The sequence below is a fragment of the Drosophila navojoa genome, chromosome 2, assembly GCF_054131105.1.
Source record: "Drosophila navojoa isolate 15081-1374.11 chromosome 2, UAZ_NAV_1.0, whole genome shotgun sequence".
Classification (NCBI taxonomy): Eukaryota; Metazoa; Arthropoda; class Insecta; order Diptera; family Drosophilidae; genus Drosophila; species Drosophila navojoa.
Window position 1 is genome coordinate 600,060 of NC_142890.1, and position 18,323 is coordinate 618,382.

At 44.1% G+C, this 18,323-nt stretch overlaps 3 protein-coding genes across 3 annotated transcripts; 1 reads left to right on the forward strand and 2 right to left on the reverse strand.

Moving 5' to 3' along the window:
• Positions 1 to 116: 116 nt before the first annotated feature.
• Positions 117 to 8,066, forward strand: PolQ (DNA polymerase theta). The gene is made up of 8 exons (XM_018113179.3): positions 117 to 2,011; positions 2,071 to 2,444; positions 2,502 to 3,067; positions 3,121 to 5,533; positions 5,596 to 5,803; positions 5,863 to 6,664; positions 6,722 to 6,834; positions 6,892 to 8,066. Exons 1-8 carry the CDS (start codon positions 241 to 243, stop codon positions 7,200 to 7,202), a joined length of 6,558 nt encoding a protein of 2,185 aa, XP_017968668.1. The 5' UTR covers positions 117 to 240; the 3' UTR covers positions 7,203 to 8,066.
• LOC108659987 (rhodanese domain-containing protein CG4456) lies at positions 7,438 to 8,067 on the reverse strand. Its single transcript, XM_018113183.3, has 3 exons — positions 7,852 to 8,067; positions 7,617 to 7,776; positions 7,438 to 7,557 (listed from the first exon to the last, which is right to left on the reverse strand). Exons 1-3 carry the CDS (start codon positions 7,970 to 7,972, stop codon positions 7,503 to 7,505), a joined length of 336 nt encoding a protein of 111 aa, XP_017968672.1. The 5' UTR covers positions 7,973 to 8,067; the 3' UTR covers positions 7,438 to 7,502.
• Positions 8,068 to 8,435: 368 nt separating this feature from the next.
• On the reverse strand, positions 8,436 to 17,939 carry Past1 (putative achaete scute target 1). The gene is made up of 3 exons (XM_018113181.3): positions 16,315 to 17,939; positions 9,128 to 9,301; positions 8,436 to 9,061 (listed from the first exon to the last, which is right to left on the reverse strand). Exons 1-3 carry the CDS (start codon positions 17,537 to 17,539, stop codon positions 8,856 to 8,858), a joined length of 1,605 nt encoding a protein of 534 aa, XP_017968670.1. The 5' UTR covers positions 17,540 to 17,939; the 3' UTR covers positions 8,436 to 8,855.
• Positions 17,940 to 18,323: the final 384 nt, after the last annotated feature.

Here is an 18,323-nt window from a genome sequence, read left to right on the forward strand (position 1 = left end):
GATGTACCTATTTTTAGATTTTAATTTTTATTCATTTAGTTTTTACCAATCGATAAATAGTGAAAATATCGCAGCATCGATACAAATACCGCGTATAATGTGCTAAAAATATCCAGTCAAAAATAAAGTTGGCAGTCCGCGCTTGAAGTTCGCGGCAATTTTTTTGTTTTTGTTTGTTTTAATTTTTGTTTGTTTTTTTATTTTAATTTAAATTGTATCATAATAGAATTTTTAATAATTATGGCATTTTCACAATCATTCGAGTTTGGCGACAGTACATTCATGAAACTGGAGAATGAATTAAAAGCACCCAGCAGCGAAAAGAGCGTACACAATATCAAGCAGGAACCAAATGCTTTAGAAGTCATACAAGAATCACCGCCAAAGTTAAAATTGAAATCTCAGCGCATTTACACGCAATCAAAGGCGAATAGATCGAATGTATCCCAGCGCCAGCAATTTCGACGCAGTAAATCCGACTCCAAACTGGGAAAAACAACAGCAGCAACGAATGGCAGCTGTGAAAGATATTCACAGTTTTTTATGGACAACTTTTCGTATGATAAGAGCCATGAGAAGACGAATAGAGTGGAGGCACTAAACGATGAATCGTTAATGCGTGTCTCCCAAATCCAGGCCGACTTGGACTCAGAGAAATTATCGCTTGAAGGCAGCTGTGAAAATTTAAATACCACCTCTATCTTTGAGGCACAAATTTGCACGGAAGATGTTTTTGGCGCGGAGACGGAGCCGGAGCCGGAGCCGGAAGCGGAGCATGCGGAGAGCAGAGGCGTCTCACCCATTGAATTGGCAAATTTGGATGAGAGTAGCTTTCTGGCACCAGCCAAGGATCCGCACGCGGTACAACAACTGCAACAGGATCTCATACGCAGCCGCTGTGAGCTGGCCAAGCAGAATCTAGGTTACACGCAAAGATTGACCCAAAACCTGAGCAGCATGTCACCCAACCAACTGCACCTTTCACCCAGTTGTCCCGCCGCGAGTGAATCACCCCGACCTCAGCCACTTGTGGATCTCAAGGCGCTCAAGCAAATCTCCGCATGGAACTTGCCGCACAGTGTGCTAGCGGAGTACAAGAAGAAGGGCGTCGTTGAAATGTTTGACTGGCAGGTGGAATGCCTTAGCAAGCCGAAGGTGCTCTTCGAGCACTGCAATCTAGTCTATTCCGCACCCACGTCCGCCGGCAAGACGCTGGTCAGCGAGATTCTACTGCTGAAGACGGTGCTGGAGCGCGGCAAGAAGGTGCTACTGATCCTGCCCTTCATTTCGGTAGTGCGCGAGAAGATGTTCTACTTGCAGGATCTGCTAACGCCGGCTGGCTATCGCGTGGAGGGCTTCTTTGGCGGCTACAGTCCGCCCGGTGGCTTTGACAGCATTAACGTGGCCATCTGCACCATCGAAAAGGCCAACTCGATTGTCAACAAGCTGCTGGAGCAGCGCAAACTCGAGGATCTAGGCACCGTGGTTGTGGACGAGGTGCATCTCATCTCGGATGCGGGCCGTGGCTACATCCTGGAGCTGCTGCTCGCCAAGATTTTGTACATGTGCCGCAAGCAGGCGCTGCACATCCAGGTGATCACCATGTCCGCCACCTTGGCCAACGTGCAGCTGCTGCAGCAGTGGCTGAATGCCGAGCTCTACATCACAGACTTTCGCCCAGTGGCGCTGAAGGAGATGATCAAGGTGGGCAGCAAGATCTTTGACAATCAATTGCAGCTCCTGAGGGACCTAAATCGCAACGCAGATGTGCCAGCACTGCCTAACGATGGGGATCACGTGGCACAGCTGTGTATTGAAACGCTGCTGGAAGGCTGCTCCGTTGTGGTGTTCTGCCCGTCCAAGGATTGGTGCGAGAACCTGGCTGTCCAGCTGGCCACAGCCATGCACACGCTCATCAAATCCGAGAGCGATGTGGGAAAACGACTCCGAGCCCAACTCAACCAGCAGGCCATAGACGAAGTCAAGCAGCAGCTGCGCGACATACCCACTGGTAGATCACCCTATATATACATGTATAGTACTATGTAAACTCAACATCATCATTCACAGGCCTCGACTCGGTCATGTCGAAGGCTATAAGCTATGCGTGCGCCTTCCATCATGCCGGACTCACCACGGAGGAGCGCGACATCGTGGAGGCCAGCTTCAAGGCGGGCGCTCTGAAGATTATTGTGGCCACGAGCACCTTGAGCTCCGGTGTGAACTTGCCTGCTCGGCGCGTGCTCATCCGCTCCCCCCTGTTCGGAGGCAAGCAGATGAGCTCGCTGACCTACAGACAGATGATTGGACGCGCTGGCCGCACTGGCAAGGATACCCTAGGCGAATCCATACTCATATGCACCGACAGCAACGCGCGCATCGGCCGGGAGCTGGTCACAGCACAGCTGAAGCCCATTAGCTCCTGCTTGGATCTAGATGACAGTGTGAGTAGCGAAACACTCAACGTGAGTCGGAAATCTGAAATATTTCTTATTTTGCAGACGCATCTGAAGCGCGCGCTCTTGGAGGTGATTTCGTCTGGCGTGGCCAGCACCAAGCAGGACATCGACAGCTTCTTCAATTGCACATTGCTCAGTGCTCAGAGAAAGATTGCTGCAGCAGTCCAAGAGGAGCAGCAGGAGCAGGAGGAAGATGAGACGCATTTCATATGCGACGCTTTAGATTTTCTGCTCGAATACGAGTTCATACGGATGCAAACGGATGAGGAGACGGATATTCAGAACTATGTGGCCACGCGACTGGGCGCTGCCTGTCTAGCTTCGTCGATGCCACCGACGGACGGGCTCCTGCTCTTTGCCGAGCTGCAGAAGTCGCGACGGTGCTTTGTCCTGGAATCAGAGCTGCACGCGGTCTACCTGGTGACGCCCTATTCCGTGTGCTATCAGCTGCAGGATGTGGACTGGTTGCTCTACCTGGACATGTGGGAGAAGCTAAGCCCTGCCATGAAGAAAGTGGGTGAGCTGGTCGGCGTCAAGGAGGCATTCCTCGTGCGCGCCATGCGCGGCCAGGCCAAGCTGGACTACAAGCTAATGCAGATCCATAAACGGTAGGCGAAGCATAGCCCCGAAGAGAATCAGTCACTCAATTGTTCCCTTGCAGCTTCTATACGGCTCTGGCCTTGCAGGAGCTGGTCAATGAGACGCCCATCAACGTGGTGGCCCACAAGTTCAAGTGCCAGCGCGGCATGCTGCAGAGTCTGCAGCAGATGGCCTCGACCTTTGCCGGCATTGTGAGCGCCTTCTGCAACTCTCTGCAGTGGTCGACTCTGGCACTGGTCGTCTCCCAGTTCAAGGATCGGCTCTACTTTGGCATACATCGCGACTTGATTGACCTGATGCGTCTGCCCGATCTGAGCCACAAGCGCGCACGCGCTCTGCACGATGCGGGCATCACTAGCTTGGTGGAGCTAGCTTCTGCAAATGTGCTTGCTCTGGAGCAGGTGCTATTCGATTCGCTGAGCTTCGATTCAGCTAAACGGCACGAGAACGAGGACGAGTTGCAGGCTGCGCAGCGCAATACGGCCAGAAACTTTTACATCACGGGCAAAGCTGGGATGACTGTGGCCGAGGCGGCCAAGCTGCTCATTGAGCAGGCGCGGCAATTTGTGCAGCACGAAATCGGAGTGGGCAGCATCCAGTGGACGCAGTCAGCCAATGCAGTCGAGCAGCTGCACATGTCCCTAGAGGAGGCGCCACCAATGCCCGTTGAGCCGAGTTCGCAACGAAAGCGCAAGACGCCAGACAGCGCTGAAAGGCCGAGCAAGTTAGCTAAGCTGGATGAGCAAGTGCCTCAGTCCATAAAGCAGACAACCAAGCAAGACGAGCAGAAGTCTGCAAGGAATGTGGAGTCTGTAGTTAGAGAAACGGGTCCAGCACTTATGGGTGGCAAGGCAAGCAATATAAAGAATGTGGCGGGCGCAGCAAAGGATGGAAGGAAAGTAGAAACTGTAGGCCAAGAGTTGACTCCAACTGTAGCTGGAAAGGCAAACAATGTAAAAGTGGAAACCAAAGTAGAAAAGCAGAGTTCAGCAGTTGCTTCAGATGTAAAGCCCAGCTCAGCAGCTGTAGCCACGCCACCAATGCCTTTGCTAGAGCACAATCATCGTAGCTCAATCAATATCAAAGGGGATGAGAGGCCTAGCACAAGCGCCGCCAGTCGCAAGGAGCTGCTGCAAAAGGAGATTGAAGAGCGGCGCCGCGTGGCCATGATGAAGATAAACAAGAAACGCGCTGAGATGGAAAACATGAGCAATGGCTTGGCTGGTGATGCGCCACCAAGGCGAGCCGCTGGCCAAACGCCGCCGGCAACCAGACAGAAGGAAAGTGGAAAGGAAAATCTGCCCAATAAGGACTTCAAGACGCCGACAAGACTGATGGAAACCAAGTGCAATAGTGACAAAGAGACGATGCCTAAACAGCTGCCACGACGTAGTCCGCGTAATCACCAAGGCACGCAGGCAAGTAAGCAACCTGCAGTAGTGGAGCTGGAAAAGAATCAGGAGCAGGAACTCTTCGCTAGCGACGACTCCTTCATGCTCAACACGGGCCTGACGGCTGCGCTGACAGCTGCCGAAAGCAAAGCCCAAGCGGATGCCGAGGAGATACCCAGCTCGCAGCCGAAGGCAGGTACTCCAGGCAGCTGCCGAACCCTAATCTCTAGTCAGTTGCTGCGCTCGCAACGCAGAAGAACTCCCAAGCCGGACACAGCCCGAGACGCTCAGCTAAGAGAGCAATCGACAGTGAGTGTCGCCTCTTCGTCTTCCAGAGAAGCTCAGTTGAAAGAGCAAAGGAAAGCGAATTCCATCAGAGAAGCTAACATTGTACAGGAATCAAATTCTGCCTCTTCCAGCGAACACCAATCCACATCGACTGCCGCCTCCTCCTCCATAGAGGTGTCTAATCTCTCCCTGGAAAACTCCCTGATAAAGAATCCTTTGCAGCTGAATGCCTCACACATACTCAGCTGCTCCAAGACGGAGGAGAATGCGTCCAGCTTCAGCAGCATTGACATCGTGGACATCTGCGGCAACGGGCAGCTCTTCCAGATGGCTCTCCAAGAGCTGCTCCAGTCGAAGCGCTGCGGCTTCAGCATTGGCCTCCAGCCGCAGACGGGCAAACGGAAGCCACTCATTGGAGGCAATCTGCTCATCAATCAGATGGCAGCTGCGGCAGAGCGTGAGGCGGCTGCAGGCACGACTATTCAGTTCCAAGTGGACGACAGCTCCTATCTGGCGGGGATTGCCTTTTGCCTGAACGACAATGTGGTCTACTACATGAACATGCAGCCAGAGGAGGAGGAAGAGCAGCAGGTTAGCAGCGAGCTGAAGGTGCAGCAACTGTGCACCCTGCTGAGTCGTCAGGATCTAACACTGCTCTCACACGATGCCAAGGAACAGCTGAAGGTGCTGCGCCAGGCTGTGCCCCAGCTGACAGATATCCAAGTGATGCTCGAGGATCCAAAGGTGGCCAACTGGCTGCTGCAGCCAGACAAAACCCTTAGCTTTCACAACATGGTAAGCAGCTAACAGAGTACGCCAAAGTTCCCAACTAACCAGATCTAACTCATCTATTGCAGTGCCAGCAATTCGCGCCGGAGTGCGGGGCGCTGGCTAATCTTTGTGGCAGTGGGCGTGGCTATAGCAGCTTTGGTCTGGACGCCAGCAGCGCGATCATGGCCAAGGTGCGTGCCTCCATTGAGGCTTGTGTCACAGTACACATTCTGAACGGACAGCTGGAGAATCTGGAGAGGATTGGCACTGGACAGCTGCTCAAATTCTTCAGAGGTTGGTGATGTTGTATATCCTTTATTGTAAACCTTTTCATTGATAAATCCTCCCCGCAGAGCTCGAGATGCCCATACAGATGTCGCTGTGCCACATGGAGTGCATCGGATTCCCAGCCAAGGAACACAGCTTGCAGCGCCTCTTCCAACAAATGGTGGCGACCATGAAGAGGCTGGAGAGCAAGATCTATGAGCTGCACGGTTCCCGCTTCAATTTGGGCTCCACGCAGGCGGTGGCCAAAGTTCTGGGACTGCATCGCAAGGCCAATGGGCGCGTTAGCACCTCACGCCAAATTCTGGAGAAGATCGATTCGCCCATATCTCAGTTAATATTGAACTATCGCAAGCTGAGCATGTTGCTGGCGAAGAGCATGCAGCCGCTGCTCAAGTGCTGCCAGGCGAACCGGATACATGGCCAGAGCATCACCTACACAGCCACTGGACGGATCTCTATGTCGGAGCCGAACTTGCAAAATGTGGCCAAGGACTTCAATATCGAATTGGGCAAGGAGCAGCTGAAGATCTCGTGTCGCAGCGCCTTTGCGCCCATGGATGAGAAGCGCTGCCTGATCTCTGCAGATTTTTGTCAATTGGAGATGCGTATCTTGGCGCATCTTTCGCAGGACAAGGCCCTGCTCCAGGTGATGAACTCCACCCAAGATCTCTTCACAGCTATTGCGGCGCACTGGAACAAAATTGACGAATCGAACGTGTCCGAGCAGCTGAGAAACGGCACCAAACAAATCTGCTACGGCATCGTCTATGGCATGGGCATGCGCAGCCTCTCCGAGGCATTGAAGTGTACCGAGCAGGAGGCGCAAATGATAACGGAGCAGTTTCATCTGGCCTACACCGGCATCAAGTGGGTGCATCGCCTTATATCTTATCATCTTTGCTTATATCTGTTTCTATTTGGCAGAGCTTATACCATGAAAGTCGTTAAGTTTGCACGTAACAATGGCTACGTAGAGACCATCACAGGCAGGAGACGTTACCTGGATCACATTAACAGTGGCGAGCTGCAACTGAAGAGTCTGTATATTCAGCATACATTCCAAGATCTCTTTCGCTCTATCATAATTTTTACAGCCCAAGCGGAGCGGCAGGCCATCAACTCGACTATTCAAGGCTCTGCAGCTGATATAGCCAAGAGCGCCATACTGCGCATGGAGAAGAATCTTGGTCGGTATCGCGAGAAGCTGGGCTTGGCCAAAAACGCCGTAAATCTCGTCTTACATCTGCACGATGAACTCATCTTCGAGGTGCCCACGGACAAGGCCAAGAAAGTGGCAAAGGTTCTAAGTTTAACAATGGAAAACTGCGTCAAGCTGAATGTGCCACTGCGAGTGAAGCTGAAAATCGGACGTAGCTGGGGAGAACTTCAGGAGGTTAAGGTTTAATACTGGGGACTAAAGCATGGAAATTTAGTGACTCGGAAGGGGATGATGTTTTGAATCTGCTTGGCGTATATGCGCGATATGCTCAAAAACTTGAAGCTAGATAAATTAATAATCGATTCAATGTAGATACATAAGTTATCGACCAAGCGCGAAATTTCCATTTCTCCTGCAATAAGCCCTTTTTCGCACATGTTCAACGAATGCAGGGTATAAAAGAACAATATGCTTAATAGTGAGGAATTTCACAAATAATTTATTACTTTTGAGCTCTTATCTACTTTCTGCTTTCAAGGGTTAAGCTTATTTACTCTGCTTTTGCTCCCATTCAGTCCATGAGCCAGGATAGGCCTTGGCGCTGCAAATAAACACGAGTGAGTGCTGCACCATTGCTTTTGCATGTGTATGTGGTCTTACTTAGCAAATCCAAGCGTTTTGACTAAAAGAGCGGCGCGCGCTGCCCTGCCACCGGCTTTGCAGGAGAAGATCATTTCAGCATCAATTGGCGGCTTTTCACGGCCATAACATTTCTTGAATTCTTCGTCGGGCAAGTTGAATGCCTTTTCTAACTCGGGCACTAGAACATGCACGTACAGCATGAGTCAGCATAACAAATTGGGCTAGTTAATCTCTTGGCAGCTTAATCACTTACGAGGAATGTTAATGCTAGCAGGCAGTACACCAGTTTCTTCTAGTTCGGATTTATTGCGTACATCGAATAAATATTTATGCGGTTGGTTGGGTATATCTTTCACTTCTTCGTATGTGGCCATTATAATCAAATTATTAAATGCGAGAGAAAACTAGAGGAGCAAAATTACTTTTGACTACCAAGGAAAAGCCGGTCGGTTAGTATGCTAGATTAAATCATCGATTCTAGCTATCGACTATCGAAAACTGCCAACTTGACAAGCAACGCAGTGTGACCACACAGCTCATGAAAATAACGCCTTCTCGTGTGATTGATTTTCAAAATAATAAATTTTATTCGTAATTTACAAAATGTTTTTAAATGTAATTTTCATTTTACAAGAATTCACTATATATGTGGCGAAGGCATTCAATTGCACAATTTTCATTGCATCTGGGTTAAATTAAACATGATATTGCAAATAAATATATTACTTTAGTTCGATTTCAATATGTTCTCGTATATATCTATGTATATGTATATAAATATAAATATATATAAAATATGTGTATCAAAAGTAGTAGTGCTTTCACTAACTTTATGCATTTTCATTATCATCGAACAAGTGTTTATTATCATTATTATGCACTTTAATCTTAAATCAACATTTGACGTTATTTAGTTATAGGCAGCACTTATTATACAGAACTGTATTATTATTATTTGTTGTTTTACAATTCCACTAGCTAGTTATTATATATATTTGTAATTCTTTCTCGCTTTACAATTTAAAATTGATTTGTTATCCAAAAATAGTTGTTGCTGTGTTTGCTTTTTTCTGATATTTTTTTAACTTACATTTTTTTATAACGACAAAATAAAGTACATATAAAAAAGAATTTCTGCGAAACGAAAAACGTATAACAAACACGAGTGCAGCATAAATATTTTGCCAACGGTTAGACGAAGGCAACATACTTCGTGTGTGCGAATATTCCTCATTTGGTTCGGGGACGATTTCGCCATTAAGCGAAACGCTTTGATGGTGGGACCAAATGCTCGGGCAATGTAGTGGGCAGCTCACAGCCATCGAGCTTGACATTGATTAAGTGCAGTGCTAGCGCAAATTCATCACTATCCAAAAAGCCATCGCAATCAATATCCGACAGTTTCCAGATTTTGCTAAGCACAGAGTTGGGCAGTTTTGATTTGATGAGCTCCTGCTTGGCAGCTGCAGTAGTGAAAGTTCCGATGTTAGAGTAATCTTTCAGTTGTCAATGATATCTAGAATACATACTTGAGCCAGAGATTTTGCCATCGACCGGTCCCAGCCCGTTGAAGATGGCATCTGTACGTGGCTTATCCTTGTTGCATATCCACTCGTGCTCTCCGTATCCAGCGTCGATGCCCTCGCCCTTCATGTAGCCGAATGGTGAGACGTTGTCATCGATGACGCCCTCGAACGCACCACCTGCATCCAAAGGAGAATGTCAATTAAATTATATTCCGATCAAAATTATTTAGATTTATAAAATATAGATGTTTATATTATTATTGAGTATGCAATCTAATAAATTTCACATCGATAACAGTGGTATGCCTTTAGCTCCTTCTTCTGTTGACTAACCATGTAATCTAATCAATTACATATCGATAACATTGCTATCTATTCATCTCCATCTCCGAAACCGGTCAGGCAATACGAATGCAGATTCATTAAGCATGTAATCTAAGTGGTTCACACACACTCACGTACGTACACACGTTCAATTGGGCGCAATTAAAAACCTTCAGTTTCGTTTAGGCTACAATTGAGATGCCGCCACATCGTGACCATCATGCCAGAGACTTAAGTACGCACTTGGTCTGCGCCCCTACCTCAACAAGTGCAACAATAAACAGCCCTGGCGCACAGTAAACGAGCTTGACTCAGCATGCCGCAATTGCACTCTTCCCTTCCAGAATATTATTTACTTGCCGAATGCCATTTGTAACATCAACTGCTAATAGAGTGAGTTACATTGACTTTATGTTCACTCATCTTATCTTTCCTTTCTTTTTTCTCTACTCATCTCAAGAGTATTTGCTTTTCGGTGAACCGAAGTAAATTAGTTATCAATTAATATGCAAATTTGTAAACCAATAGATATACATAAATATCTTATAAAAAGCTCGACACGAGAAATAGGTACAAATATTGGCTTGCTTACATCGATAGCGGTCTCTGGCTCTGGCTCTGACTGTGGGGAATCGAGTTTGGAATCGGGGTGGTCGATTGTCTCAATTGCCTTTGCGTTGTCTGTGTCTGTGTCTGTTTCTGTGTCGTTCTCGATATGGCCTACTCTACTAGTGCAGCTGCTGAACAGTCGAAGCTGCTGCTGGCGCAGATTTTGCAGCCAGCGATCGAAGCGCTCCGCAAATTGAGCACTCTGTGTGCCAGGGGTCAGAACCTGGGGCTCCTTCTCCTCCTCCAATTCCTCCTCATCCTCTGTGACACAAATGCATAAAAAGAAATTAGAACGAGAGAGTGAGACAGACTGGGATAGAGGGAATTGCTGGTGCAAGAGAGTGACAAGGAGATTACCATTGCATCAACTCCTTGCCATCCTCTTCTGAATTACAAATGCATAGAAATAATTCAGAGTGTGAGCTAGGCAGAGTTGCTGATGCAAGAGCGTCACAAGAAGACTTCTCTTACATCAGCTCCTTCTGCCCTCCCTCTATCTACCTAGCTATGCAAGTGCACGCAACGAAATTGCAGCAAGAGTAAGACAGAGACAGAGCGAGAGTCAGAATTACCGGTGCGACAGCGTGCCAAGGAGTTCACGTCTCCTCTTTCTGCTCCTCCTTTGCTAAACAAATTTACAAAACGAAATTAGAGCGAGCGAGAGAGAGGGGCACTGAGTTGCTGGTGCAAGAAGGTGACACAAAGCGTTCAAATCATTCTGACGAACGTTGGAAAAATCTACAACTAAATAAAACAAAATTAGTGTGCCATTGTTAAAGTAGAGAAGAAAAGAATTGGCCAACTAAAAAGAAGAAGAGCTCGAAACAAGTCAGCTCGCAGAGTGGGTTGAAACTTTTTAGCGACTTCTTGCTAAACATTGTGATATTTGCAAATGTGTTTGTCATACAGTACAGACACATACACACTCGCATACACACATATATAAGTATATACATACATATGTATATAAATATGTACTTATGATAGAAGATGAGCGAACAAAATAGACGAAAACTAAAATAAACTTGTCGAGAGCGTGTGGAAATTTAATGAAATTTGCTTGCCTTGAAGCACGATCTGTGACAAGTGTTAGCGGAGAAAAAGACTATTAAGGTTTGTAGACTATCTAGATAGCTTCCAGTTATCTAAGCATAGCATAAAATCAAGTTTGCTTTAATTTTGTTGTGATGATGGTTGCAATGTTCTATAACTACTTTTTATTATACACGCATACATACACACATATGTATGTATGTATGTATATTAAAGCTATTCATATTCTTCATAATGTCAATGCGTGATATTACGCCTCTATACACCCAATACACAAATCTCACTGAAAGAAAAACTATTTCATTCAAAGGTCATTTGCCCGCTTAAAATACCAAACAAATTTCAACGGAAATGCAGCGAGAGACGAAATGACAAAGACACATATCGGAAAAGCGGGAAATCAACGAACAAGAAATGTAAATAAACGATATCTAAGACAGAGAGAGAGAGAGAGAGAGAGAGAGAGAGAGAGAGAACCGGCACATTATTCAAGAGAAACGAAATTAGCATCGGAATTGACGTTTCGAGTGTTCTTGACTTTGATTTTTCGCTCTGCTCAGCTCCGATTCGTTTCTTATGTCGACTTATCAGCGCATTCTTTGATTTTTTTTTTATTATTTTGGTGGGTATCTTTAAACGTTGCCAGTCCAGCCCCTCTGCCAACTGCTGGGGTAATTTAAACAAGTTCATTCACTTGTTCCCTGCATTTTTTGTATACCCTGCAGAGTCAGGGCACTTTAGTTCTATGGCACAATTCGTAACAGAAGTTTTTCGCTTTGGGCGAACCCATATAATTTATTTCGTTTTAATTTAAGGTCTCTCTGCTTCTCAAGAAATTATATTGTTAATGTTGCCCATTGTGCCTCGAGCGAGTATCATGCAGTCATTTAGAGCCGATTGTAAAGGTTTGATTCTTTTTTAAGGCTACTGCGAACCCAACGTAATTTAATTGGGGGAAATATTTGGTCAGGCATGACGCATTTATAAGCCGATCGAATGACATCAGATTTGAAAGCTTTCGAATTGAGTTGGATTATATGCACATACACATAGTATATGTATGTACATATGTATGTATATGATATGTGAATAAATAGCGAAATGGCAGTCAAGTGGGCCTTCAGATTAGCCACTCGGCCAGAGCTTAAAATGCCTTTATAGAATAGTTCTCTAAATACAGACGAGGCAAATCATCAAATAAATGCTTTCATCCTGCACTTAGTGCAAGTCTCTCTCTTTCCCTCGCTCTCTCTACATCTCTGCGTCTCTTTCTCTGTCTCAATTTGAATTTGAATTTGTAGTTGAAATTTCTAGAGCATAGGATGGGGCCACTTAAAGGCACACGCGACACGTCGGCGCCATAAATTGATCCGCGGCCTCAGGTTGCCTTGAGGTGAGAGACAGCTAGATATAGAGAGAGATAGGAATTGGAATCGGAATTGGAATGAATTGCATTGGGCTTGGCTAGACTAAGCTTAGCTTGTGCCCGTTTTGTGCGGCCCAGAGACAGATCAACGAAGCGGGTAAACGAATTGCATTCATACAATTTGAATACATTATTTATATCAAATGATATGAAAACTAATGTCCAAATGAACAATCTCAATTATTTTATTTATATGTATATGGTAAAATAAATGGCTAGAAAAGTATTTAATTTTAAAAGACGTTCGTCTGGTCTTAATACCGCCCAATATTATAAAAGAAAAATCTTAAATATTATTGAATAATTTTTGTCTTTTATCTTTATTTGAAAGCAAACACTTTTCAAGCTACCCTCGTTCATTCATTAATCATTATTCTGTTATTTCACGTTACGCAATTTAGCTACTATACTATACAATGTGAGGCAAGTGTGTGCATTTTTCGCCTATAAGTATTCCTTTCAGCCAATTTATGTCATCGTTGTGTTTGTTTTATTAGTCCGCATGCTTCATTTGTTAGCTAATAACTATTTTGAATCACATACACACTCACGGACACTCATATACTTGTGAACATCTAGTTTGCTATTTTATACAAAAACAGTTGGTCACATTTTGTTTATTAAAATTATTTTTTGAAGCAAACACACACACACACATTAATATTATATATGTATGTACATCGGGGATCTTTCGCATAAGTATGCATTATATGTATAAGCATAGCTGGTCACACTTGCCGTTGAAAGCATTCCTCTCGCAACTTTTCGCAGCAGAAAACTGATCATGTGGCATACATACATACATACATACATACAACATATGTATATAAGGAATTAATTTTTATTAATATTCTATTTATTCTGCGCTCATTTGGTTTTGATAACAAAGCGAGTTCTTTGTTGTTGGAAATTAGAACAGCGCTAACTGAGCAAGGGGCGGGCAATGGCACTAGCATGGGCCACGCACTAACTTTGAACCCTACACATGTGAGGCATTAATATTTAATGATTCAATATGTAATGTATAGTGATAATAATAATACACAATAATAAGTTCACCAATACATGTTCAAACTAATACTCTACACATTGATTGTTAATGACTGAAATATGTGGCTCACATTAATACATATATATATTAATGACTACACTAATACATACATACATCTTAACAATTACACTTAACTGCAGGTGTTCTACTATTCGGCTATACTAAATTTCCTCTTCTTTTCTTGTAGTCAAGTGTGAAACTTAAAGACTAAAGATTTATAAATCGTGATAGCATTTAGCATTGATTTTTATCTGTCTATCTAAATATTTGCTTACTGCTCTAACAGTAGAGCAGCCTTTGGCAGCGCGACAAAAAATCGAGATAGCCATAGCAAACAGAAATATCCGTTAGTTGACTTCGGCCACTTGCATTTAAGATTAATATTTCTCGCAATAAACAATTCATAGGGTGGAAAATGAACAGGTGGCAAAATGGAGCAACAACCAACAAAGCACAAGACCTTGAACTTAGCTCAGAACCGAAGCAAAGTCGAACCGGGCAAACAAATGGGCGTAAAGCTAACAATGTTCGGACTCAGAGGTCGAACATAGAATATCATGGAAGCGACAATTATAATCGCTTGTATGCGTACTGTATATAGTAAAGCTATACATAGAAACTAATGCATTTGCTAGGCTGTGCTTAAGTACACTTAGAGAAAAATGGTGATTGAAGAAGTATTGATGTAATCACAAGAGTAATTATTATGACTAAATAGCTATATTTACTGGAAAGGGGTACAGAGTATGTTGGGTATGTTTATATATGTATGTAGGAGTTTTACAAGTAAGTTGATATCATGCTTTCGAAGAAATATTCAAACTTGATGTTTCTCAGAGTGTAGCAAAGGCAAAGAGTTTATCAATGTAGGTTATGGAAAACTCAAGAAAAGGAGTATATCATAATCGAGCTAGTCGCAACTACTCAATGCTCCCACATTTCAGCAAGCATTCACTGGACGATTGCTCCCTAGTCATTAGGCCTTAGCTAGTAGAAATTCCTGGGTATCTTATTGCCTATCATTCAGTCAGAGCACAATTACAGTTTAGTTTTCACTCGAATCCATTTAGTCTGTTGGCCATTGTCATGGTTGGTTGACCACCGAATCTGGATGCGTCTGTGTCCAACTCTGAGCTATGCGCTGGACTGTAAAATATAAATATATATGTATACACTAGTTTCTGTGTGTGTGAACTGTAGCACTTGGAAGTCGCGCTCTACTCGACTCTCAATGCCCCTATTTTTTCATTATCCCGTGAGTCATGCGTTGACGTATTTCTCTCATTTTTTCACATTTTTCTTTCCAGTGCTTACATCATGGCAAACAATGCGGTTCGATACTTTGTTATCACTCGGACATGACGACAAGCGAGCAGGTCTGATAATATACATACACAACTTGAGCTAGCGTTCGCGACCACGCCCCGAAAAGGCAACATCACTTGTACGCCCCGTTTCCAAGTACAAACTAGAAGCTTATCAGAACACAAATACCATATAGTTGTGCTGGATATAAGAAAAGTTGAACAAGTCCACTTAGGCCGCGGCAAATGGTAGCACAACATTAACTATCTCTGTCTCTCGCTCTCACTTCTAATATTTACTTGAACTATATTTCGGAATTTTCGCCAAAAAAGTGCGTCTGGCATAAAGTTTCAGTTGCTTATCAGCAAAAGTCGCTCTTATCGCACTGTTTACGTAGCAAATACTATATGAATACATATATAAATGTATATATTCAGATGTACCTGACTCTATGCTTGGCACATTACATAAGTGCGAAAAGGGGAAGCTGCTTATGTATGTGATCGGCTTCAAGATGGACCATTTTCTATATGGAATCGTATAATGTATACATTTAATTAGTTTAAATATACTTTTCTAAGGAAACAAATTCTCAACATGCTTTTGAAAGCATCACTTTCCCGCTCTTTCACTGAAGCTGTGCATCGATCATCAATCAGTCAATTCGTCAACATAACAGATTGATATGTACATATTCGACATTAGACTATGAAAGCGAGTGGATATGCCCAAGTACAGTTCCTGTAGCTTTCATTTAGCCTGCATGCGCTGCTAAACAGTTAAATTGTAATTGCTATAGCCATTAGATACACATATACTCATGTATGTATGTACATGCCTATGTGCGTGTGTGTGTGTGTGGGGTAGCCAACGAAACTCGTTTTCCACAATTTGGTATGACTATTTGCTAACTAGGTCAACTTGATTTGCTACGTTTTTTTTTATTTTGCAGCATTTGCGCGCGCGCACTCCATTATTAAGGCAAAATAAAACAATTAACAGAGAGAGAATGGAAAGCCTAAGTACAAAACAAAAAGAAAAACTAAATTGAAAATCTATAATTATTAAAAAGGATTAAATGAATTTGCACAGTGAAACTGAAAATACCAAATTTGACATGCCCTTTTTGCATATATCGATAAACGATCCCTACTCTTATTGGGAGCAAGTGAATCAGGCGACTTATCGCATACAAATTAGTCACGAACTAAAATTATAAGCGAATTCATAAAATGGAAGTGAATGTGCAATGCAGGTCGTGATTCGATACTCAAGTATCGCTTCTGTATGCAGACGGCAAGTGTGACTAAAGGTTAGGCTGATTAAATACCTTCAATTGCTGGACGAACCGGAACGAGAGACAATTGTAGGCAATTAAATATATGAATATCATATAAATTATAGTACTCGAATGGGACTCACCCTTGACAACTGGGTCCTGCACAAGTGTCATTTCCTCTTGGGGTATCATTTCCATGAGACGCGCTATATCCTTGGCCAACATATTGTCAACAATGTCCAGCAGATGGGGTTTCAGCGAATGGAACTTGGTGAAATCCTGGTGTTGCAGTACCTCCTGCATCTTCTTGATGTCTGGGAAATCGCCCGGCGATATGGAGTGCTCACGCTGTATTCTGTCGTACACTTGACCAAGATTCTTAATCAAATCCTTCTTTTTGCTATCTTTGCCAAACACCGAGGGCATGTCCTTGCGCAGCTCTGCTATAATGAACGCGTGCACCTTGGCTAACCTCGCGCGCTTGATCAGATCGTTGAGCTTGCGTAGCGCCGCATTACGGGGCAGCGATTGCAGATCGCGGAACAGATCCTGCTCTTCATCCTCAAACAGCCGACGATTCGCATCGAAGCGTAGCGGCTGATCCCAAAAACTGCCTATATAGACGCGCGCCACCTCCGGCGTCTGCAGAACTTTGCCCAACGACCACATCAGTGCTCCATAGACCCGCATCAGCTGCTGATGGTCTATCATATCCGCTTTGTTCAATATAATACGAATCTTATCGTCGTGCCCCTTGAGCGCCTCTATCGACCGTCGGAACTCGTCGGATATATCCAATTTGTGTGCATCGAAGAGCAGTATGATGCGATCGACACGCTCCGCGAACCATTCCAGAACGCCGGTGAAATCGTAGCCACGATCGATGCGCTGTTTCTCGCCAGACAAAATGCCGGGCGTGTCCACGATCGAGATGGCATTCAGGACGGGCGATGCTACGGTGGAGCACTGAAAGCGATTTAAAAATGCATTGCCATACTTGGATAGCGGGCGGAACTGTTTCTTAGGATCGACAACGAGCGCATTGCCGGGTATAACGCCCTCCTTATCATCATACATAACGGCTATGAACCGATCCGTTGTCGGCTCCGGTCCGATACGAATGCCGGGGAAATCGCGCTCTAATAAATACCGGATGAAGGTCGTCTTGCCAGTTGAATATTGGCCGACCAGTAATATCATTGGCTTAGCATCGAAATCAGGATCCTCCAGTTTCGGCGAATGGAAATCGTGGAACTGATAGTGCTCTTCCAGCGGCAACAGTTTGCTGCGATATATTTTTTTCAGTTCGCCAATAACATTTTCGACCACCTCCTGGTTCTTGGTCTCGCGTTTCAGAAAACTAAACATTTTGGCTAAATACACTCACACAACTATTAAATACAAATTTAGTAGCACAATCAAACAGACGAGGCAGAAAGGCAGCGTAGGCAGGGCGGGCAGACAGACGGGAATTACTGCAACGACGACAACTTTATTAAATATATATACACGTATATATATTTATTTTATTTTTTATTTGCTTATGCGTATTTGGGTAATAGAAATATATATATATTCAATAACTGAATATTTTTGTATATTTTATGCTATGTACACTCGATTTTTTGTCAGCCGAGACGTCGCGTATGATTCACGCGCGTTCGTATTATTTTTGGAATATGTGTAACAAAAATGTTGGTTTGGTGCAAAGCGACGACGACACCAAGGCTGCAATTCCAACTCCAAGTGAACTAATGTATCTATCGATTTATCGCTCGATATTGCGATATATGCCCACAGGGCTGCATATTATTTGAGTGCGATTATTTTATTCGGCCGGCGCTTAGAACTTTTCGCACTCTTAATGTCATCTGATCAAGATATATTATAAGTAAATTTAGCTTAAATCAATTTGAAAATAATTTCAAAGCATCTAAATTAAGTTTAAGCCGACAAAGCTCAACAAATTGAGCGGGCTATGCAGCAGTTCGAAGGAAATTAATATTTGTTTATTCACATCTGTACTCATATACTATGATTATGAATACATATTTATATTCAAAATGTCCTTTATATACTTAACATTGTTATTAATGTTATTAATAACCACTTACACATAATCATCGTTTACATTCAGGTGATATGGTCACCC

Coding starts and splice junctions, on each gene's coding strand:
- PolQ (XM_018113179.3), top strand. CDS start 241: ATGGCATTTTCACAATCATTCGAGTTTGGCGACAGTACATTCATGAAA. Junction 2,012..2,070: donor GCTGCGCGACATACCCACTG/GTAGATCACCCT, acceptor CATCATTCACAG/GCCTCGACTCGGTCATGTCG. Junction 3,068..3,120: donor CTAATGCAGATCCATAAACG/GTAGGCGAAGCA, acceptor GTTCCCTTGCAG/CTTCTATACGGCTCTGGCCT.
- LOC108659987 (XM_018113183.3), bottom strand. CDS start 7,972: ATGGCCACATACGAAGAAGTGAAAGATATACCCAACCAACCGCATAAA. Junction 7,777..7,851: donor TGCTAGCATTAACATTCCTC/GTAAGTGATTAA, acceptor TGCATGTTCTAG/TGCCCGAGTTAGAAAAGGCA. Junction 7,558..7,616: donor AAAACGCTTGGATTTGCTAA/GTAAGACCACAT, acceptor GTTTATTTGCAG/CGCCAAGGCCTATCCTGGCT.
- Past1 (XM_018113181.3), bottom strand. CDS start 17,539: ATGTTTAGTTTTCTGAAACGCGAGACCAAGAACCAGGAGGTGGTCGAA. Junction 9,302..16,314: donor GCAGGACCCAGTTGTCAAGG/GTGAGTCCCATT, acceptor CTTTGGATGCAG/GTGGTGCGTTCGAGGGCGTC. Junction 9,062..9,127: donor TGGCAAAATCTCTGGCTCAA/GTATGTATTCTA, acceptor TCACTACTGCAG/CTGCCAAGCAGGAGCTCATC.